General features: G+C 48.4%; 1 protein-coding gene across 1 annotated transcript in view; it reads right to left on the minus strand.

The window, feature by feature from the left end:
• The window catches only part of TEKT5 (tektin 5), a 63,232-nt gene that overhangs the window by 28,856 nt on the left and 9,024 nt on the right, over window positions 1-25,352 (minus strand). Inside the window, exons 4-5 of the mRNA XM_017890706.1 lie at window positions 22,217-22,360; window positions 16,213-16,435 (exon numbers count right to left, since the gene is read on the minus strand). Of these exons, the coding sequence (XP_017746195.1) occupies window positions 16,213-16,435; window positions 22,217-22,360 (367 nt within the window). The remainder of the gene's footprint in view (window positions 1-16,212; window positions 16,436-22,216; window positions 22,361-25,352) is intronic.

A 25,352-nucleotide genomic window follows, 5' to 3' on the forward strand; every position in this document is an offset into this window, starting at 1 on the left:
CCCCAGCCCAGCCTCCACCAACCCACTTATTCCAGTGTAAGGGGTCAAGATGGGGGTTGCCTGTGTGATGGAAAAGGGCTCTCCACAGTCTTTGGAATGTGGCTCAGAAAAAAGCCTGCCCAAGGCAGGTGGCAGGTGGCTCCTTGGGCCACATGCCCCCACCTTTGGCTGACCAAAGGTTTTCGTGTTAAGTAACTCCCCCCACCCACCCCCACCTGCTGGCAGAATTCTGTGCAGGGTGTCCTGGGGTAGAAACCCTAGGTAGGAAGTCAGGAGGCCCAGGTTCCCATCTCAGCCCTAACACAAACCAACTATGGGGCCCAGACTCCCACTCAGAACCCCTGACTGCTCTGAGCTGCTATCTCCTCATCCGGGAAATAGAGACTGGCCAGGTAATATTCTCTAAGAATTCCATCTTCAAACTCCCACACATACCTGGAGCCACTTCCTTCAAAAGCCAGTCTGAGAATGTTACCAACAGGAGTGCAAGGGTGTGTATGTGTGTGTGTATGTGTGTATGTTTTTATTTATTTTTTTTTTTTTGAAGATGGAGTCTTCCTCTGTTGCCCAGGCTGGAGTGCAGTGGCACGATCTCGGCTCACTATAACCTCCACCTCCTGGGTTCAACAGATTCTCCTGCCTCAGCCTCCTGAGTAGCTGGGACTACAGACCCACGCCATCACACCCGGCTGATTTTTATATTTTTAGTAGAGACAGGGTTTTGCCATGTTGGCCAGGCTGGTCTCGAACTCCTGACCTCAAGTGATCGACTCACCTTGGCCTCCCAAAGTGTTGGGATACAGACGTGAGCCACTATGCCCGGCTGTGTTTTGTTTTTACTTCTTTAAGTCCATCCTCTTTAAATTGCTGCAAATCTCAATATACAGCTTTATGATCTCTGTTGAAACTACTCAACTTGGCCATTGTAGCACAAAAGCAGCCACAGACAACATGAAAATGTACTGGGCATGGCTGTGCTCCAATAAAACTATTTATAAAAATAGGTTGCGGGGTGGGGATTTGGCCCTTGGGGCTGTGAGTTTGCAACCGCTATTATAAACTATTCCAGGGGAAACCATGATCCCCCAAATCCGCCCATCTCATGCAAGTCTGCTGCTCCTCTGGGGTTTCTGTGTTCAGAGAACAATTTCTCCAGTGCCTCGCTACTCAAAGTGTGGTCCACGGACCAGCATCTTTGGACTTGAAGAGCTTGTTAGAAACCCAGGCCCCACCCCAGATCTCAGCACAGAATCTACATTTTTACAAACTCCCAAGCTATTCATATGCATAGTAAAGCTTTAAAGCAAGAGAAAAGCATGATTATGTTTGTAGTTTTATGCAGATCTCTCTGGCTGCCATTTGGAGGATGGACAGAGGGGACAATCTGGATAAGCTGAGAGACAGGAAGACTCACAGCTAGGCAGTGTGGACAATTGCAGAAGGAATGAGGTCACCAGAGTATCCAGAAGTTAAAGTAGGAAGGACTTGAGAACTTACGGAATGTAAGGAGAGGAGGAGAGGCCAGTGGTATTCGGATTCCAGTGTGCCCACCTCACTACCATCCAGAGGAACCTTCTAGAAGAGAGGTTGGGGAGCCACCAGCCACTGCCAAGCGTGTGGCCTTGGCAAATCACCAAACCTCTCTGAGCCTCAGTTTCCCCACGTGTATAAAGAGGATGATAATAACACCTATCCCAGAAGGTGACTTCTAGGATGGATTTAGGTAACCTGTGTAACGTGTTCAGCACTGCGGCCAGCACATAGCAAGCCTTCCAGAGCCCTGGGTCCCTCAGCCTCCACACTATCTATCCTTCCATCAGCCTAGCCATCTACCTATCTACTATCTTTTTTCCTTTCTGTCTTTTTAAATTAAACCTTAATGCTAGCAGATCAGGGTTTCTTAGCCTTAGCACTATTGACATGTGAGGCTGGGTGATTCTCCATGGTGGGGGGTGGGGACTCTCCTGTGCACTGTGGGATGTTTGGCAGCATCCTTGGCCTCTACTCACTGGATGCCAATCATCAGTAGCACGCACCCCCATTTGTGACAACTAAATGTCTCAGACATTGCTAAATGCCCCTGGGGGAAATGGGGACAAAATCACCTTGTTTGAGAACTACTGCTTTAGATGTTGACCTGTTATTGTTATCATTAGGCTGGGTAGCGGGGGAAGCATCTCTATTAACCTGAAGCCCAGAATCTAGAGCTGGACTTGTGGCATCCTAATAAGTTAGCAACAACGAGGAGGGGGCCCCAGGTTGGGGAGAACAATTGTTCTGAGAGACGGTTAACCACAAACAACTCACTTGCACAGCTTTCTGTTCCCAAATACTTTGTTCTGCACGTACCCCCAGCAGCACAACCCTGGAAAACTTCCTTCCAGCTCCTGCCTCTTTGCAGACAGCCCCTTCTGTGCTGTGCTACCCATTGCTTTCTTGCAATGTATCCTTGTACTTTCTCCAGTACATCTGCCTTTCTTTACCCATGACCATCTTGGTAAATTCTTTTACCACCCACAACACTGGCCCCAGTCAGTTGCACCCATGACAGGACCACCTGGAGTAAAATCACAGCTCTGCCATTTCCTAGTTGGAGTGGTTAGTGGTGGCGACTTCAGATAAATCACTTTTTGTGATGAGTCCTCAGTTTCCTCATCTGTAAAATAGGTCTAATAATAACCCCTTCTTCATGGGAGGGAAAGATAAGCTCACCTAAGTAAAGCACTCAGTAAGGCTAATATGTGTTTTGTTGTTACAGTAAGTTATCTTCTTCTTTCTCCTTCTGCTTGCAGCAGGATGGAAAACTCAATTATGATCACCCACTCTCACCTCCTGTAGAGGAGAAGCCAGAAGCAAATCTCCATTCCACCCACCCACTTACCCTCAACCCTGCACCCAGAATATGGAAAGGGTTGAGGTCAGCACTGGGAATGGTCTCTGGCCATGCATGGGGTGTGAAAGGCAATTACCAGGTCTGCCTCAGATAAAACCAACCTCGGCTCGGTGGAAAAGTGTGCTGATATTCCTGGCTGGACTAGAAATCCAGCCAGCAGCTCTGAAAGCAGAGATATGTTTGGCAGGGTTGTTCGCCATGTAAAACTATCTGCCTGTGTCTTGTGACAGTGGAGAAAGCCTCTAAGGCCAAGAAATTATTTTTGATGTGGAAGGGAAAAAAATGGATTTAGCAGTTCCAGCCAGCTTTAGGCTTCTGGATGTTTTGTGCAACCTTGCAAATTTATTGTTTTCCAAAGTGCACGAAGCCAAGGAGTTTCCAAGGAGATGCTTAGCTCAGTGCAGATCCCCAGCTCAGGAAGGGGGAAAGCAGCTTGACATCCTTTTCTGGTCAAATGGTGGAAGATTCTCAAGTTCAGCCAAATTCAGGAGCAAGGAGAGAGAGAAAGAGAAGAGCACTCCGGAGGGACCTGGCCAGGGATTCAGAACATGAACGTCCCAGAGCTGGGACTCTCAACCCTCGGCACTCTTGACATTTGGGACCAGATATATCTCAGCTGTGGGGACTGCCCTGCGCATTGGGAGCTGTTTAGCACAGCATCCTTGGTCTCTACCCACTAAATGTTAATAGCGTTCTCCACCCCCAGCAGTTGTAACAACCAAAAATGTCTCCAGACATTGGCAAATGCCAGTGGGGTGCAAATTCACCCTGGTTGGGAACCAGTACTCCAGGAGATAAATGTTGAGCAGGTCCTGCTCACAGCTGTTTCTGTCAAGTGGTGGCCCAGCTGCTTTCAGAAAATATCAAGCCAGCACATGCCTCAGCTGTTGAGAGGCTGTCTGAGGTCAGAGGTCCTGAAAGTCCTGAATGGGGTTAGAAATGGGCAGAAGCTTTCTTGCCTGAGAGACCAATGTATTCTTAAAAAAACTGATGGTAATTCACCATCTCAGGCCTTTGAGGGCCTCCTTCTTAACAGTTATTACTGTTTTTAATTAATTGTATGTTTGCTTATTTTTTTAAACTCTATTTCCCCCTCTAGAATGTAAGCTCCTTGAGGGTAGGGATCTTGTCTGTTGTTCACTGTTGTATCCCCAGCGCCCCACTCAGTCTAGCACATAGGATGGGCTAAGTATGTATCTGCTGCAGGGAGGGAGGGAACAACAGATAATTGTTGCATGTCTACACCTGGAAGATATACCTAGAGGGCTTGTTAAAACTCGGATCACTGGACCCCACTTGCAGACTTTCTGATTCAGTGGTTCCCAGATGGAGCCTGAGAATGTGCATTTTTATCAAATTCCCAGGTAGTGCTGATGCTGATGGTCTAAGGACCACACTTTAAGAACCACTGGTCTGAAGATCTAACTTCTGGTCCTCAGTCCTGGGCTGTGCATTAGAGTCACCTGGAGAGCTTTAAAAAGATCTGCTGCAGGCCACACCCTGGCCAATTGAATCAGAATCCCTAGAGTGAGGCCCAGGCATCTGGGAGATTCAAATACGGCACTAAGGCTGAGAGCGGCTCACCTGCACCTTCTCACTTGTTCCTCACAGCTGGTAGCATTGTTCCTTTCTTACAGATTAGGAAACAGATTCAGAAGGGTTAGTTACTTCCTCAAGACCCCTTAGTCATACCAAAATTCAAACCAGGTGCCAGGTTCTTTCAGTTACTTTGTCGTCCCTCCCACTTCAGCAGATCAGAAAGCAGACCATAGCTTTGTACTATTTTTATAACTAATAGTCATTGATCACTAAGGGATGGGCACAGCTGCTGTTATTCTCACAACTGCTTGTCAAACATCATTACTCCCATTTGACAGAGGAAAAAACTGAGGCACAGAGAGGCAGAGAAACCTGACTTTGGTCAAACAGCCAGGAAGTGCTAAAGCCAGAATTGAGCCCAGCCCTCTGCAATACACTATGGGTCTTACCTGTGAGGACACAGAAGGTGGAGATGGAAGGGGAGGCTGTACCAAGGAGGAGGCCAGCAGATGTCAAAGCTAGAGCATAGGTGAGGCTAGCCAGTAGGTCCCATGCTAGCAAGCAGACAAAGACACAAAGGTGGACGAGGCATGACTTGGAAAAAATTAGGGGACTGCTGGGACATAACGGTATCCAGGAGACGCCACTGCAACCCTCTGGCTTGGCCAGGCTGCACCTTATATTCTTCTCATCTCACCAGGAACCAATCCCGGTGATTGTCCTTCCCAGGGCTTCCAGGCAAAGCATATGATTGGCTGTCAATATTTGAAGCCAGCCATGGGAGGAAGGAAGTACTAGCGTCCCTGAGCATAGGTGGTGCTCACAAAATGAGCTAGAAACAGCCTCATTTGTGCTGCCCTCTCCCGTGTTCGTTCTCTCCATCTCCTGTCTGGTCTCTCCAACTTCCTGCATCTGTCGGCTACCTCCCCAGCTCTGGACCTTGGCTCCACCTTCCTGATTCCAGCAGCTCCTCTCCCATTTGGCACAGTGTTCCCATGAACTGATAACCAGTGACACAGTCCCCCTGACCAGCCCACCTTCTGGCGCAGCTCTCAGAGTTTCCCATGTCTGAGCTCCCAGGGAGCCCTCATGCTGGGTCCGTCCAGACACACACCACCCATGACTATGATGAGACCTGAGCTCATGTGACACTGGAAGGGCTATTGATTCCTCCTGGTGCTAAGGTGGGCAACAGGTAGAGACCTGCCTATGCATGCATATGACCCTGAGCCTTTTCCTGAGAGCTACAGCCTGAGATAGCTGGAAACCCATAGATAGCAGAGCCTCTGCAAGCCACATTTATACCAAGCCCAGGACCTACAGGAACATAGTCTTAAACAGAACAGAGGGGTGGGTGCGGTGGCTCAGGCCTGTAATCCCAGCACTTTGGGAGGCCGAGGCTGGTAGACCTCGGAGTTTGAGACCAGCCTGGTCAACATGGTGAAACCTTGTCTCTACTAAAAATACAAAAATTAGCCGGGTGTGGTGGTGCACGTCCGTAATCCCAGCTACTCGGGAGGCTGAGGCAGGAGAATCGCTTGAACCCAGGAGGCAGAGGTTGCAGTGAGCCGAGATCGTGCCACTACACTCCAGCCTCGATGACAGAGGGAGACTCTGTCTCAAAAGCAAAACAAAACAAAAACAGATCAGGGGATGGCATTTAGGGGTGCGGATGCCCTGAAGAACCACCCTGTTCACCAAGCCACGGGGAGTAGGCACAGTCCAGGTTTTATACACGCAAATTCTTCCTCTCTTCTGGAATCTTGTAGTTTATAAGAGGGCAATTGGCCTCTTCAGACAACAGTCTGTGAGTTCAGGACTCACGCAGATCTGAAGAATTCTGGAGGTCTTCTACCTCCTCAAACCCTCCCCCCCGTTCTTCAGTGGGGCCTGGAATTTCTTTAAAACAAGGGTTCTCAGCCTCAGCATTACTGACATTCAGGCCCAATCATTCTTTGCTGTGGGGGGCTGTCCTGTGCCATGTAGGAAGTTTAGCAGTATCCCTGGCCTCTATCCAGTAGATGCCAGCAGCACCCCCTCACCCAACTATAGCAACCAAAAATGCCTCCGAACATTTCAAATGTCCTCTGGGGAACACAACTGCCTTCAGCTGACAACCACTGCATTGAAGAATTACTCAGGCCGCAACTTCTACGAAAATGCAGACTGCAGAGAGAGGGGAGCGCCTGCACAGGAATGAACAGCGGCCGTTGATTACTGAGTGTCTGCAAGGGCGGCTCATCTTATGAAGCCAGGGATGGGGTGTTGTTCTGAAGTCAATACAAGGCATGAAAATTGCATCTGGTCAAAAGTGCCCTTGAAACCTGGTCATCCCTCCATCAGGACATATGGCTGTTTCCTTCGTTGAATACTGATGTGGTTGTGTTTTCCTACAACATGGTAGTCACTTTCAGGACATAATTGCCCACATGAACTATCTACACTGGTGCAGGGGTAATATTCTGCCGGGATTCCGATGAAATGAACTAAACTTCATTCAGCCTAACGCTGGCTCCTTACTTTTTTTTTTTTCCTTTGAGACAGGGTCTCGCTCTGTCGCACAGGCTGGAGTGCAGTGGCACAACCACAGCTCACCGAAGCCTCGGCCTCCTGGGCTCAAGCGATCCTCTCACCTCAGCCTACCAAGTAGCTGGGACTACAGGCGCATGCCACCATGCCCAGCTAATTTCTGGGTTTTTTGTAGACACAAGATCTTACTATGTTGCCCAGGCTGGTCTCAAACTCCTCGGCTCAAGCTATCCTCCCACCTCAGCCTCCAAAAGTGCTGGGATTACAGGCATGAGCCACCACGCCCGGCTTCCTTCCTTACATATCTTAATGGTCTCTCCCATACACAGTGAACTGTGACCTAACAGGATGTGTGAACAGCCTGGAACCGACTCCTGTACCAATCACAGAATTTTAGCCAATCGCAGGCAGCCAACTGTTCAAATCCTGTTCAAATAAGGCAAACAAACAATAAGCAGAAACCAATCTGGCTGTTTCTGCACCTGACTTTCGTCTTCTGTGCCTCACTTTCCTTTTTCTGTCTGTAAATATCATCCGACCATGTGGCAGCTTCGAGGCTGCTCTGAATCTATTCTGGTGTAGGGGGCTGCCCGATTCACGAATCATTCTTTGCTCAATTAAATTCTGATAAATGTAATCTGCCTTAAGCTTTTCTTTTAACGCTCCCAAATTTCAGGTACTGGGCAGCACTGTCATCGCATTTCCCATATCCACATACCATCTACATAATCATTTAATATTTTTCTTCAAATCAGCCTGTTTCAGCCTTTAATGTATGTATTTGAAATGAAATCTTTAAATTATTTCCACAAGTGGAAAGCTACTATTGTTTTCCACTAATCGAGGGTACCATAACAATAGGGAAAATGGGAAAAATAAGTTAATAATTCTTTTTTTTTTTTTTTTTGAGATGGAGACTCACTCTGTCGCCCAGGCTGGAGTGCAGTGGCATGATCTCGACTCATTGCAACCTCCACCTCCCAGGTTCAAGTCATTCTCCTGCCTCAGCCTCCCGAGTAGCTGGAACTACAGCCATGCGCCACCATGCCCAGCTAATTTTTGTATTTTTAGTAGAGATGGTGTTTCACCATGTTGGCCAGGCTTACCTGGAACTCCTGACCTCAGGTAATCTGCCTGCCTCGGCTTCCCAAAGTTCTGGGACTACAGATGTGAGCCACCATGCCTAGCTGGAAAAAGAAGTTAATAACTTTCTCTAGGTTCTATTGCTTTCCAAAGCTTCTAATCCTGAGGCCTGATGCCTTTGCTAGAAAGGTAGATTGGCAAAGGAAGGACAGGTGTTAAAGAGAGGTCGGCATCATGAAGAGTCTTGCTCTGTGACACCATCAGAAAAGACAGAGACTTTCTCCCCGGGATGCAGTGGTGTTTTATGAGGAGGGTAGCACAGGGCCAGACTGCCAGCTCCACTTCCCCAGGGCTGGGCCAGTTTCAGAAATCAGCTGTCAGTAGCTTGGCTGCAGGCTCCACCACTGGAAGGAATCAGCTGCAAAGCACAAAAGCATTTCCCAGTGCACAATGGGTTCCAGACCTCGTTGGACAAACAGAGGAATTGGCAGTAGGCACGCGGGGCCTCAGATCATCAGCAGGGGCCCTCACCCCTCAGACGCCAGACCTTCCTGCCCAGGCCTTCCTGGGAAGGGGTGGTTTTGCTGATGCTAATAATGGCTGCTTGGGAGTCAAAACCCCAAAGAAACTTCAGAATGAAACCAAAGCCCTTCAAAGTTAAAATTCATAGCCCTTCTCTGTTCTGTTCAAGCTCTTCCTATGCCTGGATGTTCTGTTTATCTGCCTCTCTGAATTTCCTCTGATATATAAAGCGGAGTGCACAAATACAGGGCTACAGGATCAAGTAAATAATGCAAATGAGGGAAGTGTGCTATAATAGGGAGTGGTGGGGCCTGAGACTAATTGGAGCACCTGACCCCGAAGAGAGGCAGCAGCCACTCACCCCTTACCCACTGTTCCTTGTAGAAACATGGGCTGTGAATTGCTAGAGCTACTAATTTTTCAAGAGATGCTGGAAATCTGAAAAATTTTTATCTGAAATCCCCATTTTATACCAAATATTTTTTGAACTCTATGAGAGTGCGAACAAATATGTGTACATGAGGGTTCACAGCAGCTCTGTTTTTTTTTTTTTTTTTTTTTTTTTTGAGACGGAGTCTGCGGCTCTGTCGCCAGGCTGGGGGAGTGCAGGGGCCGATCTCAGGCTCCTGGCAAGCTCCCGCCTCCCGGGGGTTACCCATTCTCCTGCCTCGAGCCTCCCGAGTAGCTGGGCGTACAGGCTCCCGCACGCTCGCCCGGCTAGGTTTTTGTATTTTAGTAGGACGGTTTTCACTGTTCGTAGGATGGTCTCGAACTCCTTACCTCGTGATCCGCCCGTCTCGGCCCCCCAAAGTACTGGGATTACAGGCTTGAGCCACCGCGCCTGGCGATTTGTAACAGCCCCAAATGGAAACAACCCAAATGCTTATCAACAGGTGAAGCCACGTGCGGTGGCCCACACCTGCAATCCCAGCACTTCGAGAGGCCGAGGCCGGTGGATCACCTGAAGACCAGCCTGGCCAACATGGTGAAATCCCATCTCTACTAAATATACAAAAAAATTAGCTGGGCAAGGTGGTGCACACCTGCAATCCCAGCTACTCGGAAGGCTGAGGCAGGAGAAATGCTTGAACCTGGCAGGCGGAGGTTGTAGTGAGCCGAGATCGCACCACTGCACTCCAGCCTGGGCAACAAAGAGGGACCCTGTCTCCAAAAAAAAATTATAAAAGGAAGATTGGCAGGTGTTAAAAGAGGTAAGGAAGGCATTCTAGCACCTTTGAGATGGTCAGAAGCAATGAAGAAGGAATAATCTTCTCGTTGTATGATTCAATGATATTAATGCTACATCCATGTAACACATCTAATATTTCACCTGCCAAGATCTAGTTCACACATCAGAACAAGCACTTTCTCCATAGAAGGATCCCTGACCCCACACATCCTACCCCCAAAAGCCATATTTGTGCATCTTTTCCCCCTACACATTAAGAGATCCCCCACTCAAATGCACATTCACGTGGGTAATTGCATGTAAGTGAGGGGTTGTTTTTCTGGAAGTTTCCAGGGCCCTGCATCTCAGAGGAATCAGCACTCAATGGCAGCAACCCACTCTATGGCCACCAACTTCTTTAGTCCAGAGAAGTCACCAGCTCCTCTGCTAGCAGCGGTCAGTATGATACAGTGATGCCTAGAGCCTCAAAGTGCAAGGATGAGGCCCCAGGGCAAGTTAGGAGGCTTGGGGTGTGGCCGAGATGACAGAACTCCAGGATCCCAGTGAACAGATGAGGCTGTCTGCACAGCCCCAAACCACTGTCTGCATGTGGAGCCATGCAGATCTGGCCTTACAAGGTGGATTCCTATGACCACTTGGGAAATAACTGCCTTGCAGCACAGATACGGATGGGCACTTGGAATTTTCCAGAAATGCCTTTTGCCAAGGAGAATCAGGCTGAGCTCGACTAATAACAGTTACATTTTTAAAGGAGCATTTCAGGCCAGGTACGGTGGCTCAAGCCTGTAATCCCAGCACTTTGGGAGGCCAAGGCGGGTAGATCACCCGGGATCAGGAATTTGAGATCAGCCTGGTCAACATGGTGAAACCTCGTCTCTACTAAAAATACAAAAATTAGCTGGGCATGGTGGCAGGCACCCAGCTACTCAGGAGGCTGAGGCGGGAGAATTGCTTGAACCTGGAAAGCAGAGGTTGCAGCAAGCCAAGATCTTGTCACCGCACTCCATCCTGCGCGACGGACTGAGACTCCGTCTCAAAAAGAGAAGAGAGCATTTCAAATCCTCCAGCCAAAGTAAACTGTTGAAAGGTGAAATGGTTGCTATATATTTATCTTCATTGAGTCAAATTCCTGTATTATTTTAGAAAAACACCATGTGAAATTCACCAACCAGAAGACAAATCCTTGTTCAGGAAAATGTCAATAGTGTAGGGTTGGAGTTTGGCTCATTTCAGACGGGTGCCAGCTTATTTGCAGAACAGCTGGTGATTAAATTATGACTATTAATAAAATCCATGAGGTTGCAAAACCCTCTGGTCTGCAGTGATGAGGATGTTAGTAACAATTCAAAACTTCCCTGGAGGAATTTTATTTTTATTTATTTATTTCAACTTATTTTAATTTTAATTTTTAGAGACAAAGTCTTGCTCTGTCACCCAGGCTGGAGTGCAGTGCTGCGATCATAGCTCACTACAGCATCAAACTCCTGGACTCAAGGGATCCTCACTAGAGAAATTTTGAAAGGGAAAAGGTTTTGCTCTCTCCACCTCCACTCAAAAGATCCTTTCTCTCTCCATCAATAATTGAATTAATACTTAGTTACCTTTTACTGTTGATCATTTGTCAAGCACTGTTTTAAGAGCTCCAGAGATTAATTCATTAATACAGTAATGTTACCCTGTAGAAATTCTTATCCCTGTTTCACAGGTGAGAAACCAGGCACCAAGAGCCAACCAAAAGAGCCTTCCCAAGTCATCCCCAGACCACAAACTTCAGGCAATGAAACATGACAATGAACTACATTTGATCCACCGTATGAGATGCCTCATTAAAAGAAAATGCACAAGAGCCGAAAGAAGGACACCACCAAGCGTCCATAAATGGATGAATGGATAAAGAAAATGTGGTATAGACAACGGAATATTATTCTGACTTGAAAAGGAAGGAAATTCTGACACATGCTACAACACGGATGAGCCTTGAAGACATTATGTCAAGTGAAATTAAGCAGTCACAGAAGGACAACTACTGTGTAATTCCACTTATATGAGGTCCATAGAGGAGTCAAATTCTCAGAGACAGAAAGTAGAATGGAGGTTATTTGTATTCATCTGTTCTCATGTTGCTAATAAAGATATACCCAAGACTGGGATATTTACAAAGAAAAAGAGATTTAATGGACTCGCAGTTCCATATGGCTAGGAAGGCCTCACAATCATGATGGAAGGCAGGGGAGGAGCAAAGGCACGTCTAACATGGCAGCAGGCAAAAGAGAACGTGCAGGGGAACTCCCTTTTATAGAACCACCAGTCTCACGAGACTTATTCACTATCACAAGAAGCGCATGGGAAAAACCTGCCCCCATGATTCAATTACCTCCCACCTGGTCTCTTCCACTGACACATGGGGTTTATGGGAGCTACAATTCAAGATGAGATTTGGGTGGAAACACAACCAAACCATATCACCATAGATATGTGGGGAGATGGAAAAGTGGAGGCAGTGTTTAAAGGGTGCAGAGTTTCAGTTTGGGAAGATGGGAAAGTTCTGGAGATGGATGGTGGTGATGGATGCACAATGTGTGAATGTACTTAATGCCACAGAACTGTACACTTAAGAGTGGTTATAATGCTAAGTTTTATGTTATGTGTATTTTACCATAAAAAAATGGATTTTGCATGAAAAAAAGAAAAGAGACATTAAAAGCATTCATTCATGCATGCTTCATTCTTTAAAAAAAAAAAAAAACCTCAATAAAAAACTCAACATTGTAGGCTGGACACGGTGGCTCACACCTGTAATCCCAGCACTTTGGGAGGCAAAGGCAGGCGGATCACTTGAGCCCAGGGGACTTGAGCCTGGAAGTTCAAGACCAGCCTGGGCAATATGGCAAAACCCTGTCTCTAGAAAAAATACAAAAATTAGCTGGGGTGTGGTGGGGGTGCTGGGTGCCTGTAATCCCAGCTACTCAGGAGGCTGAGGCAGAAGAATCGCCTGAACCAGGGAGGCAAAGGTTGCAGTGAGCCGACATTGAGCCACTGCACTCCAGCCTGGGCTACAGAGCGAGACTGTCTCAAAAAACCACCTCAACATTGTAGATTTCTTCCATTCACTGCACAAAGATGTAAGGAGTACCAGGCAGTTACTAAGCAGTAGGGGGACAAGATTAAATCAGGAGCAGTGCTCTGAAGACATATTGGCAAGTAAATAAACTAGTACAGTAAGATCACAGCCACTAGCACAGACATGGTGCCTACTACGTGCCCTCACTCCTTCAGGTGCTATATCTGCATTAACTCAAATAATCCTCATGGCAGTCATTTTGGGTTTTGGTTTTTTTTTTTTTTTTTTTTGAGACAAGGTCTTGCTCTGTCGTCCAGGTTCGATGGAGTGCAGTAGTGCAATCACAACTCACTGCAGCCTCCACCTCCCAGGCTCAAGAGATCCTCCTTGCCTCAGCCTCCTGTGACAGTCATTCTTATCCTCATTCTACAAACAAGGAGACTCAGGCTCAGAGAAGTTAAGAAAGTTGTCCAAGGTTATAGAGGATTCATCACACCCATGCAGTGTGGCTCAGGGTCAGTGGTTCTAGACAAAAGGTATGAGATGGAAGAAGCAACAAAAAACACAGTCTCAGAACGCAGTGACCACCCAGAGATGGTGAGTGCAAATATGCCGTGGAGTTTAGGAAGGATTCCTGGAGGAAGAGACTTTTGAGCTAAGTTCCAGAGCAGGGGTTGTCAAAACTACAACCTGTGGACCAAATCCGGCCCACTGCCTAGTTCTGTGAAGTTTTATTGGAACACAGCCATGATCATTTGTGTACAGATTGTCCATAGCTGCTTTTGCAGTATAGGCCCAGAAACCATATCGCCTGCAAAGCTGAAAACAGTTATCATCCAGCCCTTGACAGAAGTTTACCAACCCTATTCTAGAGAATTAATAGGAAAATAGTTCATGAAAGATAAAGGGAAGGTGCACAGGCCAACTCGATGCCAACTTTGCCTTCTCCAGATATCTTACCCTCTTCCAGTCCTTCTTCCACTTGATGTCACCACCACAGCACAGGCAGCCTTCCCCATTCCCTGGGCCTCTTCCAGAGCCTCCTAACCACTCCATCCATTCTTTTTTTTTTTCTTTTTGAAACAGAGTCTCACTCTGCCGCCCAGGCTGGAGTGCCGTGGCAAGATCTCAGCTCATTGCAACCTCTGCCTCCTGGGTTCAAATGATTTTCCTGCCTCAGCCTCCCGAGTAGCTGGAATTACAGGTGCCTGCCACTACGCCCAGCTGATTTTTTGTATTTTTAGTAGAGACGGGGTTTCACTATGTTGGCCAGACTGGTCTCTAACTCCTGAACTCAAGTGATCCTCCTGCCTCTGCCTTCTGAAGTGCTGGGATTACAGGTGTGAACCACCACGCCTGGCCCCTGCATCCATTCTTAACTGCTGCATCCCTTCTGCCACCCAGGCAGAAAAGAAATCAACAAAAGCACAAGCTTGGACCCAAACACTGTCCGCTTAAAATCTTCAAAGGCTCCCCATTGTTCTTAGGTGAGAATCCAAATCCTTCACCAGGCCTACCCAGACCTGCCTGCCCCTTCTTCCAGCTTCATCCCGGACGCATCCTTTGCCTTGCTGCTCTCTCTGGAATCCTCTTCCCACCAACTTTTGGCCACTCAACTCCTGTTGATCTGTTCTGGGTGGCAATGTCCCCTGCTTCTCTGCTCTACCCAGTGTGGGTCCCATGAGAATCTCTGGCTCACCTACCCTTGCTCCCTCCCTATAAAAATGTTGGGATGATTTCATGGAAACTCCTGTTTCGAGGCCAGGCACGGTGGCTCACTCCCGTAATCCTAACACTTTGACAGGCCGAAGTGGGAGGACTGCTTGAGCCCAGGAGTTTGAGACCAGCCTAAGCAACATAGCAAAACGCTGTCTCTACAAAAAACTAAAAAACTTAGCCAGGTGTGGTCGCATGCACATGTAGTCTCAGCTGCTTGGGAGGCTGAGGCGGGAGGATCGCTTGAGTCCAGGAGTTCAAGGCTGCAGTGAGCCGTGATTGTGCCACTGCACTCCAGCCTGGGCAACAGAGCAAGATCATCTGAGAAAAAAAAAAAGAGAGAGAGACAGAGAGAGAGAAGAAAGGAAAAATAAACTTTATTTATTTTTTGTCTCTTCTGGAGCACCAGACTAAAGGGTGGCAGATGTAGGTGGGCTGAAGCTACCACTGTAATTTCCATCAAACCCTGCCTGCAGCCCACGAATCCCCCCAAAGATACAGACACAAGAAAAAAGGGCACAGTTTTGTTTTTGTTTTTGTTTGAGACAGGCTATCACTCTGTCACTGAGGCTGGAGTGCAGTGGTGTGATCCTGGTTCACTGCAACCTCTGCCTCCCAAGTTCAAGCGATTCTCCCACCTCAGCCTCCCCAAGTAGCTGGGATTACAGGCATGCACCACCACACCTGGCTAATTTTTTGTATTTTTAGTAGAGAAAGGATTTCACCATGTTGTCCAGGCTGGTCTCAAATTCCTGGCCTCAAGTGATCTGCCCACTTCGGCCTCCCAAAGTGCTGGGGTTACAGGCATGAGCCACTGCGCTTGGCCTTAAAAAGGCGTGCTGTTCTGCAAATACAAATTCAAGGCAAGTTCCCTCTGACCTGACTATCATCCAAGTTCTTTCTGTGTATATAAATTTCACAACCACCACTGTTCTTCCAGGAGAATGTCAAATCCCCAGAGGCCAGGGCCCATGTTTATACGGCTCCTCATATTATTCCTAGTGCCTAGCGCAGCATCTGGCACCCAGTGGGAATCTAAATTTGCATTGAGCAGGGAGTATAGATTCCATCCAAAGAGGACTCCAAGAGCCAACCCGGAGGTGTGAAACAACATGATGCAAAATGCCTAAAGGGCAAGCTGGTGTGGGCATAGCGGGCTGACGACAGAATCGGGCAGTGCTGCAGACTCCTCAGATCCAAAAAGCACCCCATCCCTCAGCAGGAAATCCCTTTAGACTGTTAGGGTTCTGTTGAGGCCTTTGGAAGTCAAAGGTTACACTTCCAAAGATGCTGCTGTGGGCGGAGAAGATGTGTCGGAGTGACAGAGACAATGGGCTGCAGAGCACGACAGGTTCTCTGCACCTGTCATGCTCAGCCACATAGGTCTTAGATGGAGAATAAGGGGTCCTGGGAGCATCACAGCCTCTTGGGGACAGCCAGGCCAAGTTCCAGGCTCCATCCTCCAGTGAGCAAGAGAGGATGGACCCTGGATGCTTAAATCCCCCCAGGAAGTTCAGCCCTTGGCCGCTTTTAGAAAGAACAAGACCACAGACCTTGGGGACGGAGGGTACTGGTTTGGCACCAGGGGCAGGGCCAGCTTGGCCCAGAAACCGCTCAGATTCATGGGAGGAGGGTGAGGGCTTGGCAGAGAAGACAGGGGTAGTGGGAGGATCTGCTCACCTTCGCCAGCTGTGTCTGCAGCTTATTCTTCACGCCCGTCACCTCGGAGATGCGGGCGTTGAAGGCCAGGTTGGTGTCTGTGAACTGCCTCCACATCTGATCCGACAAGGTCTCAAAGAGGTGCTCCGCCTCCTCCCGCAGCCGGATGGAGTCGGCCCGCATGTTCTGAGAGTGCTTGATGTTGTCGTTACTGAATTTGGCCCAGGTCTCGGGTACGGAGATCCTGCAAAGGCACAGGGGCGAGTTGCCGCAGTCCTGGGAGACCTCAGAATCTGCGGCTTCTCAGCCTTGGCAGTCTTGGCCTCTGGATTGGAATTATTCTCTCTCCTGTGCATTGTGGGATATTTAGCAGCATCCCTGGCCTCTACCTACTAGATGCCAGTAGCTCCCGGACCACCCTGTTGTGACCACCAAAAAATGGCTCCAGACATTGCTAAGGCACCCTCCTGGGGGAGGGCGCAGTCACCCCTTGCTGAGAACCACTGTCCTGATCCAATACCCTCATTTTACAGGGGAGGCAAGAGAACCCTAAAGAGAGCAGCTGGTTGGCAGAAGGGCACTCAGTGAGTGGGTCAAAGAGAGGGGCTCCCTCAGAGAGCTCTTTTCCCTAACACCCACACCACCGCCACCAGAAACACAGCATGGACAAGCCAAGGCTGGCATTGGGCACAGAGGGGGTTCACGGATCCTCCAACTCTGCGATGAGAATGTGGCCATGCTACTTTCACTGCCATTCATTCATGGAATATTTCTTCAACTTCTACCACATGCCACGCATTGTTCCAGGCACTTAGGAGAGAGCCATGAACAAGAACAGCAACATCCACGTCCTTGTGGCGCTTAATTGCCAGAGAAGGAAGATTGACAGTGAACGAGGAGATAGTTACACATTGTGTTATGTGCTGGGAAGGGATTTAGAAACTGGAGGGCCGGGCCAGCCATGCCTCTAATCCCAGCATGCTGGGAGGCCGAGGAAAGCAGATCAGTTGAGCCCAGGAGTTCAAGACCAGCCTGGTCAATGTGGTGAAACCCCCATCTCTATAAAAAATGCCAAAAAGAAGTACCTACGTGTGGTGGTACATGCTTGTGGTCCCAGCTACTTGGGAGGCTGAGGTGGGAGGATCGCTTGAGCCCAGGAGTTCGGGTTTGCAGTGAGCCATGATTGCACCACTGCACTCCAGCCTGGGCAACATAACAAGACCCTGTCTCAAAAGAAGCAGCAGCAGCAGGAGGATGAAAGAGACAAATGGAGTGGTGTCATTATGTGTTGTTCAGGGTTATAAACGGGAATAGATGAATACTTGGAAGGGTGTTGAGATGGTCAGGGATTAGAAAATGCATGAAGTGCTGAATGCAGTGGCTCATGGCTGTAATCCCAGCACTTTGGGAGCCCAAGGCGGGAGGATCACTTGAGGTCAGGAGTTCGAGACCAGCTTGGCCGACATGGTGAAATCCCGTCCCTACTAAAAATACAAAAATTAGCTGGGTGTGGTGGCACATGCCTGTAATCCCAGCTACTTGGAAGGCTGAGGCAGGAGAATCGCTTGAACTGGAAGTTAGAGACTGCAGTGAGCCAAGATCATACTGCTGCACTCCAGCATGGGCAAAAGAGTAAGACCCTATCCCCACCACTAAAAAATAAAAAGAAACTGCATGAAGTTGTCACTACCCCAGCTGTAACGGGCAAGAGAAAAGGAAGCAGTAGGTGTTATAAGAGCCCCAGAAGAGAAGGAACCATGGTCGACCACAGTGTCTGGGAGGGAGGTAGCAGGGGAAGAAATCGTAGCCTCTCCCCTCCCACACTCTGTCTTCTGCTGGTGCCCCTCCTCCTGGCTGAACCCATCTGGAAATCAAACGACAGAGAGCCCAGGAGAGGAGGTCTGCAGAGGAGAGTCTGTTGTGCAGGACACACAGTGTGGCAACTGGAGAATGGATTTGGGGAGATCAATGGACAGGGACACAGGCTACATTAGCAAAGGCAGGCAGGGAAGGCTTCTCGGAGGTGGTGACACATGAGCAACTCCTCAGTAAAGTTCTTCCTGGCAGAGCATGTAAACCCCTGCAACAAGCAACCAATGGACCATGTGGGGTTTTCTCATCTGGGAAGGCTTTGAGGAAGGGCATGCATTTCTTTGAGTTGGCTTCAGGTCCTGGATAAACCAGACTAGGTAATTTCTCAAGGTCTTTTCTGGTCAGGAAGTCTCCAGTTCTTAAATAAAGCAGATTTTTATACTCAGGCAGCAGGAATTGAACTCACATTTCTAAAATAAAACTCTCTTTTCAGACTTTTTTTTTATTTCTTTTTTTTTTTTTTTTTTTTTTTTTTTTTTTTTTTTTTTTTTTTTTTTTTTTTGAGACACAGTCTCACTCTGTTGCCAGGCTGGAGTGCAGTGGCAGGATCTCGGCTCACTGCAACCTCTGTCTTCCAAGTTCAAGCAATTCTCCTGCCTCAGGCTCCCAAGTAGCTGGGACTACAGGCGAGCACCATCACGTCTGGCTAATTTTTGTATTTTTAGTAGAGATGGGGTTTTACCATGTTGACCAGGATGGTCTGGATCTCTTGACTTCGTGATTCGCCCACCTCGGCCTCCCAAAGTGCTGTAATTACGAGCATGAGCCACCGTGCCCAGCTTCTTTTCAGACATTTTAAAGCACACTTAGTTTGCATGGTGCACAGAAGTTTTAAAAATCATATAATGTGTGTGATTGTTTTGCCTGGCTTTTGTAGGAGTTAAAAATCAAGCAATTAACAGGCATCTTGGGCTTCTGGAGATAGGACTGGCACTATGTCAGGTTCAGAGCTTTCATCCAACCAAGACCTGAGGCTCAGAGAGTGAAGCATCTTGTTCAAGGCCGCACAACAATGCTGCATCCCAGAACACCGAGGAAAGAGGAGACGATAAGGACAGCAGAGAGAAACAGGCAGATTTACTTTGAGTGTCTCTGTTGCCTCTGAATGGGGGGACACTGTCAATGTCATGAACAGTAACCTCTAAGCCCTTGTCCTCCCCTGCAGCAGACAGCTGAGCTCCCCAGAGAAAATAACCCACTTAATCACATTCTACCTGGGGAGGAATTTGCTAAAGACAGGCTGCCTCCTCAGCAGGCCGTGTGCCTCAGTAGGGGGAAGTGCTTTCTGGAGTCCATGTCCACTAAAGATGGAGAGGACAGCTGGCCTTGCTGGAGAGGCAGGAAGGCACCATTGGTAAAAATACACAGGCTCAGTATTCAGTGCAGATTCAGAATCATGGCTCTGTTATTTGCTGTGTGAGCTTGAGCCAATCGATTCACCTCTCTGAGCCTTAGTTTCCTCATTGTAAAATGGAGATAATGGTACCAACCCCAGGGTTGCTGAGTGTTTAAATGTGAAGTCCTTATCATGGCACTGGACAGAGTAAGCACCCGAAAAATATTTATTATTCATGAGATGTTGCACATGAAGCTGTCAGCACAATGTCTAGCACACAGCAGACACCATGTAAAAGGTGTCTCTTCCTGGCCAACATGGTGAAACCCCGTCCCTACTAAAAATACAAAAATTAGCTGGGCGTGGTGGCACATGCCTGCCGTCCCAGCTACTTGGGAGGCTGAGGTAGGAGAATCACTTGAACCTGGGAGGCAGAGTTTGCAGTGAGCTGAGATTGTGCCACTGCACTCTGGCCTAGTGACAGAGCGAGACTCTGTCTAAAAAACAAGGTGTCGGCCGGGCGCGGTGGCTCAAGCCTGTAATCCCAGCACTTTGGGAGGCCGAGATGGGCGGATCACAAAGTCAGGAGATCGAGACCATCCTGGCTAACACGGTGAAACCCCGTCTCTACTAAAAAATACAAAGAACTAGCCGGCCAAGGTGGCGAGCACCTGTAGTCCCAGCTACTCGGGAGGCTGAGGCAGGAGAATGGCATGAACCTGGGAGGCGGAGCTTGCAGTGAGCTGAGATCCAGCCACTGCACTCCAGCCTGGGTGACAGAGCGAGACTCCGTCTCAAAAAAAAAAAAAAAAAAAAAAAACAAGGTGTCTACTGCCATCATCATCATCATCATCACTGTTAATCCAGAAAATAGATACTGCAATTCAGACAGTCACCAAACATCCTCTTTCATCCGCCCAGACATACCCCTGCTTTAAGAAAACCCCAAGGCTGGGTGTGGTGGCTCACACCTGTAATCCCAGCACTCTGGGAGGTCAAGGCCTGAGGATCACCTGAGGTCAGGAGTTTGAGACCAGCCTGACCAACATGCAGAAACCCCATCTCTACTAAAAATACAAAAAAATTAGCTGGATGTGGTGGCGCATGCCTGTAATTCCAGCTACTTGGGAGGCTGAGGCAGGAGAATCGCTTGAACCCGAGAGGTGGAGGTTGTGGTGAGCCGAGATCACACCATAGCACTCCAGCCTGGGCAACAAGAGCAAAACTGTCTTGAGTAAATAAATAAATAAGAAAACCACAAATACAAAGCCCCAAGCTAGCACATCTGGGGAGCAATTAGTTGCCACAAACAGCAGCTCTCTTCTGCAGATGGAGTCTCTAGATGGGGGACTTCCAGTAGCAGGTCCCTCCTGGGTGTAGAAATTGGAGGCTCCGTGGCTGCAAGCTTTCTGGAGAGGAATCTGGGAAGAGAGACCCTCTGGACTCCCTGTGCAGATGAGGCGGGCCAAGCCCCCAAAGTCCTGCTCACCTTGCCAGTGCCATGGGGGACAGCACCTTGTCAGGAAGAGGAGGAAAGTCCCCAGGAGTTGTCATTACCGGAAGTCCCAAAGGGTCACCTCAGCACTTCCACATTTGTAAGATCCAGAAAGCGACCCCAGGCTTGGGCCAAGGAGACTGCCAAGGAATACCGTCCTTCTCGCTCCCCTTCCTCCCTTCCTGTGGTTCTTCTTTCCCTCCCTTCTTCCTTTCACTCATTCTTTCATTCCATAAAAATTTATTGCATACCAACAGGTGCCAAGCACAATTCTATGTACTAGAGATTTTTTTTTTTAACAGAAGAAGGCGGAACTAAGATAGACCCCACCTTCTTCCTCATCCTAAGCATCTCTCACACCTCAGACTACCAAGTGGGAAGCATGTTTTCATTCTGCATAAAATCCCACAATTCTGTGATATGCCCACGATCATGACAGGCTCACAGAAGGCACCACCTCGTAGCTGCTGTGACGAGAAAATGAGGTCACACAGTAAGCACTCGATAAATGTTGGCTGTTATTATTCTATACGAGGCTCTGTGCTTAAAACTTCATACACCCACCTTTTTCATACTCATAGCAGCCCTGGGAAGTGGGTACTAATTTTCTCCCAGTGGTATAGATTCAGAAATGGCCCAAAGAAATGAAGTGACTTGCTCAGTGTTAGTGTAGAGGCTGGGATTTGAAGTCAGGCAACCTGGCTCCAGATTCCACTCTTTCTCTCTCTCTCTCTCTCTCTCTCTCTCTCTCCGGCTGGTCTGGAAAACTCCTGGAACTCCTGGCCTCAAGCAATTCTCCAGCCTCGGCCTCCCAAAGGGCTGCGATTACAGGGGTAAGCCCACACCTGACCAGGCAAGAATTCACTCTCTTAAACCACTATCGGCACCAGCTGACCCCAGGTGGCCTCCCTGCCAAGCTTGTCACTTGTTTGGGAATTTCTTTTTTGGTGAAACTGCTGAGCGGCAGTGGCTGTGCGACCCTCACTAAGCCAATGGCATGCGCTCTCGAAATTTGGATCTTGAACAGTGGGGCAAGGATGAAAAGATGAAGGCACTCTGACCACACAGCTCCCCCTGCCAGGACCTTTCTCTCCAGCCTTCCCCTTGAGTTCGTGGCTCCCCCATAACCCCTCGGGTAAATTCCATTTTGTCTTAAGTTAACCCAACTTGGATTCTGCCGCCTGCACTGGAGGATCCCCGTTCGACCACACTACTTCCCACTTAACTGGCGCACGATGCCCCTTCGCCATTCGTTGGCAGGAGCAGAAGCCCTCACTCCAGTTGGACATGCCAGGGATGGGGAGGGGATGTCTAATACTTACGTGCCATCAATTTTCTCCATGCCGTGGAAGAAGCTGATGCAGTCTGACGTATTTCTCAGGTTAAAGCACTTCTCATCGATGCACTGCGCCGAGCTTTTGTCCTCGAGGTCCCTCTCCAGGGCGTGTTGAGCATCTCGGTTATCCCTGCAGGGAGGGAGGAGTCATTCCTGGACTGTGCACCTGCCCAGAATTCCCAGCCTGGGCCACACAGCAGGTGTGTGTTACAAGCCCTGGCCCCACAGGAAGCCCCCCAGTAGCTTCTCAGTTCTCTTCCCACCTCAATGCCCCACCACATACCCAGAGGCTCCCCCCAATCCAAACAGATTTGTCCTTTATTCTTTTTTTTTTTTTCCAGAGTCTCACTTTGTCAGCCGGGTTGGAGTGCAGTGGTGCAGTCATGGTTTACTGCAGCCTTGAGCTCCCAGGCTCAAGCACTCTTCCCACCTCAGTCTCCTGAGTAGCTGGGACTACAGGCATGCAGCCACCAGCCCGACTAACTTTTTAAATATTTTGTAGACACGGTCTTGCTGTGTTGTGCAGGCTGGTCTTGAACTCCTAGGCTCAAGTGATCCTCCTGCCTCAGTTTCCCAAAGTGTTGAGATTACAGGTGTAAGCCACCACACCTGGCCCCTGTTGTCCTTTAGAAGAAGGATGGGTAAGCATTTACTGTAAAGGGTTGCATGATAAATATTTTAGGCTTTGTGGGTCATATGGTCTCTGTTGCAACTACTGAACTGTGCACGAAAGCAGTCACAGATATGTAAAAATGGTTGTGGCTTCATCTCAATAAAACTTTATTTACAAAAACAGATTGTGGGCCAGATTTGTCCCTCCAGCTGTAGCTTGCTGAGCTAATTTAGAAGATATCAACCGATACTTTGGACAAAGTCTGATGCAAGTCTAATCATTTCGTAAATCCATCATTGTGTCTGACCCCATGCTGGGCACCAAGGGATGAGACATGAATAAAACGACACAGTCACTGCCTTCAAGTTGCTCACAGATTTGTGTGAACACATACAAATATAGATAGATAGATAGATAGATAGATAGATAGATAGATAGATAGATGAGAACAGACTGGTAAGGGCATTGTGCAGGTTTGAAAATACAAAATAACACAGAGGAGGAAACCGTTAACTGAGGATGAGAGGGTGGTCAGGGAAGGCTTTCCAAGGAGGTGTCTGAGCTGGGTTTTCACAATATATTGGAGTAGACATTATGGGGGAATCGCTGCTGGGGGAATGAGAATTCCAAGCCGAGAACATCACACGTGCCAACGCAGAGAAGCTAGAAACACCAGATGTTTAGGGACCTTGGGATCAGGAACTGGGCGGAGTCAGGGGCTAGGTTAGGACAGGGATTGGGTGGGGTCAGGGACTAGGTGGAGTCAGGGACTGGGTGAAGACAGGGATTGGGTGGATTCAGGGACTGGGCGGGGTCAGGGGCTAGGTGAAGCCAGGAATTGTGTAGGGTTGGGGCTGGGCGGGGTCAGAGACTGGGCCGAGGTAAAGAGAGGACAATGGATCGGGGCCAGGGCTTAAGCCAGCAGGGCTGGTTGGTATCTTGGCTAAGATACTTAGACTTAAAGATTACTGCCAAATTCCAGACATTTGAGAACCACTTCCATGATTCTTGTCAATACCAAACTCTACTTATTTTTTCTTTTTAAAATCACTTTTATTTAATTAATTCATTTTTTTGAGATGGAGTTTCCCTCTTGTCGCTTAGGCTGGAGTGCAGTGGCAGGATCTCAGTTCACTGCAACCTCCGCCTCCTGGGTTCAAGGGGTTCTCCCACCTCAGTCTCCCTAGTAGCTGGGATTACAGGCACCCGCCACCACTTCTGGCTGATTTTTGTTTTTTTTTAGTAGAGACGGGGTTTCATCATGTTGGCCAGGTTGGTCTTGAACTCCTGACCTCAGGCGATCCGCCCACCTTGGCCTCCCAAAGTACTGGGATTATAGGTGTGAGCCACCGCATTTGGCCTAAAATCACTTTTAAAATGTAAATAAATGTATGATAAAAGGAAATTTACATCCCTGTCTTTAAAGAAAAACCCATCACCCTTTCCATTGATAGAAGATCACCTCAGACCTAAATATTAATACTAAGTAGGCACTCACTAAATATTAATAAATATTAATACTAAGTAGGCACTCACTAAATATTAATAAATATTAATACCAAGTAGGCACTTACTAAATCCTAGCTAGAATCTACTTCTTCCAGAAGGTTCTAAGCCTGGACCTTTTTCTGTTTCCCTGTTGGCTGAAAAAAGAGAGATCAGTTGATGTTACAGACTCATAAGCGGCAGCTGAAACTTTGCCTTGGCGTGTTTAGAAGAATTGTAAGAGTGGAGAAGGGAATAACTTCCATTAAGTGAGGGTATGTCAGACACCAGCTAAACTGAGTGTCTCTGCTCTCTTTCTGTCTTTCTCTCTCTCTCCCTCCCTTCTTGTGTCTGTGTCTCTGTCTCTCCAACCTTTGTCTCTTTCTTGGTTTCTCTCTGTCTCAGCCTCTGTGTGTCTCTCTGGTCTCTCCCTCCCTCTCCTCCATCTATATCTTTTTTTTTATGTTTTTTTTTTTTTTTTTTTTTCTGCTATGGATTTTCATTGCGGGTAAGGGATTTCCAGCAGGCCGGGAGCCAGCAAGTGAAATCCTGACAGTAGTGGGGGTTCCCACCTATTAGGAAGCATGGGTCATGTCGGAGCAGGAGGAACCCCTGACCCGGGGCCCTTGGGGTTTCCAAATTGGCAGAGCCCTGGAGAAATGGGGCCCTGTCCTGCTGAATGAGCTGGAATGTGAAGCGAGGCCAGGATGTGGAAAGCAAACATGTCAGAGAATTAGAGGGAAACCTGGGGGCTCAGAGTCCAGCGTGTCCAGCTGCCTGGCCCTTGCCATGAGGCCTAGGGAAAGAGGAGGCAGTCCTGTTCTCCCTACTTGGCCCACAACCAAGGGCCGGACCAGTGCCAAGCTCACCCTGCTGTCAGCCCACCAGGAAAAGCCCAAACGTGACTCCTCTGTCAGGAAGAGCCTTTTCTCACCTGGTGTGGCAAGGACACCACCCTGCCCAGATGCAGGCCTCAGGCTTTGCAAAAAACCATGAGCCAACAGCCTGGTGCTGGCCACCTGAG

Source organism: Rhinopithecus bieti, unplaced genomic scaffold (genome assembly GCF_001698545.2).
Source record: "Rhinopithecus bieti isolate Rb0 unplaced genomic scaffold, ASM169854v2 scaffold_19459, whole genome shotgun sequence".
Classification (NCBI taxonomy): Eukaryota; Metazoa; Chordata; class Mammalia; order Primates; family Cercopithecidae; genus Rhinopithecus; species Rhinopithecus bieti.